This window comes from Sphaeroforma arctica, assembly GCF_001186125.1.
Source record: "Sphaeroforma arctica JP610 unplaced genomic scaffold supercont1.2280, whole genome shotgun sequence".
Classification (NCBI taxonomy): Eukaryota; class Ichthyosporea; order Ichthyophonida; genus Sphaeroforma; species Sphaeroforma arctica.
In genome coordinates this window covers 2,248-4,027 of record NW_014038278.1, presented here as the reverse complement: position 1 = coordinate 4,027, position 1,780 = coordinate 2,248, and the positions used below count along the sequence as shown (strand labels likewise).

At 38.9% G+C, this 1,780-nt stretch overlaps 1 protein-coding gene across 1 annotated transcript; it reads left to right on the top strand.

The window, feature by feature from the left end:
• Positions 1-527: 527 nt before the first annotated feature.
• On the top strand, positions 528-931 carry SARC_12405 (hypothetical protein; the record flags this gene model as incomplete). Its single annotated transcript, XM_014293489.1, has 2 exons — positions 528-604; positions 788-931. Coding segments are annotated over 2 exons (221 nt in total), but the record flags the coding sequence as incomplete, so codon positions are not given.
• Positions 932-1,780: the final 849 nt, after the last annotated feature.

The window sequence follows — 1,780 nt, the reverse complement described above, 5'->3', positions numbered from 1 at the left end:
TTTGTGTATATATTAGTGTGTGGGTGTGGGGATGGTGTGAATGTAGGTACCTGTTTTCATGTGTGTGTGTGTCCGTGCTAAGTTTTTGGGTTTTTATATAACCTCCACAGTTGAAACAAGCATGTATTTTGAACACATGATAGAGCCATCTGTTTTTCATGTTGCTCCATTAGACATTCTTTCCATACATGTGCGTACGTTTTACGCTAATACAGCCTCCTTGCCGCGTCAATCGAACTAATTATAATTAATGTATCGTTTAACAATAATAAATGTACCGTTAATAACAACAATGTATCGTTAAAATCAATACATGTATCATTTATATCAATAAATGTATCATTTAAATCTATAAATATATCGCTATTATCAATAAGTATATCCTCAATATCAATACACATAGCCTTAATAACAACAAACGTATCGTTAACACCAACACGTCTCTGGTTAATACCATCAGAGAGAAGAAAGAGAAGCAGAAAGCGTCTTCCATGTTAGTGTGCACAGGGACAGGCAGTACAGCCTGGATGTACACCCTCAACAGACTGTGGGCAGAGGAGAGCACTTCGTTTATCTCCATGCTCAAACAGCTGCAGCCACCAAAGTATGTGGTCTGTGGGGTGGAAGGGCGCCTGTGTGTGTGTATATATTTATGCGTGTGTGTGTGTGTGTGTGTTTATATATATTTAAATATATATATAAAGATATAAAGATATAGCCATTCATTGAATACACCTGTATACTAGCCTCACTTCACTGCTGGTCGATGCTGATGTAAACTCCACAGAGAGACAGCTGAGTGGCTTAATAACGTGGACGTTGAGGCGTTGACGAGGTCGTACAATGAGAAGATCGTCTTCCCTGCAAACGACAGCCGTATACAGTACTCGGTGCGAGAGCCGGTGTGCAACGGCATCTTCTTTGCGGGAAAGTAAGCAGACGCTTGTGCATTGTGCGTGTGTTCGTGTGTGTATTTACACACACGTGTATGTGTATGTGTGTGTGTGTATGTGTGTATGTGTGTGTTAATATATACATGTGTATATGTCCTAGAAAGAAATGATCCTCTTTCCTGCGAACTACATTGACCTACAATCACAATCGCACTCGCAGTCCACTAGGTGTTTCAAAGACTATCAGGAAGAACATACAACATCTGTATGAGCATCTTCACGAACACAAAGTTTCATTCGTATGCCTTGACTTGCAATCACAGTAGACAAGGTTTATATAGGCTCTCTGTATATATGACCTGTTTAATCATCTGTATAGTCAATCTGTATCAGCATAACGATGTATACATATGCCTCCTATTTACCTACAATCACTATCGCAATCACAGTCGACAAGGTTTCTATAGGCTATCTGTATATATGACCTGTTTACTCATCTGTATAGTCAACTTGTATCAGCACAACGATGTATACATATGCCTCCTATTCACCTACAATCACCATCGCAATCGCAGTCGACTGGTTTGGCAGAGACTATTGAGAATATTTAACCTGTTTAAACATGTATACAAGTATATGTAGCATCATCTGTACAGACACACAAGATGTATCTATGCTATCGGATCATTTAACCTGCTTAAACACGTGTATAAGTATCTGTATAATCATCTGTACAGACACACAAGATGTATCCATATCCCTTGCATTGACCTACAACCACCATCGAAATCACAGTAGACAGGGTTTTGCAGAAACTATTGGGATTATTTAACCTGTTTAAACACGTGTATAAGTATCTGTAGAATCATCTGTACAGACACATAAGA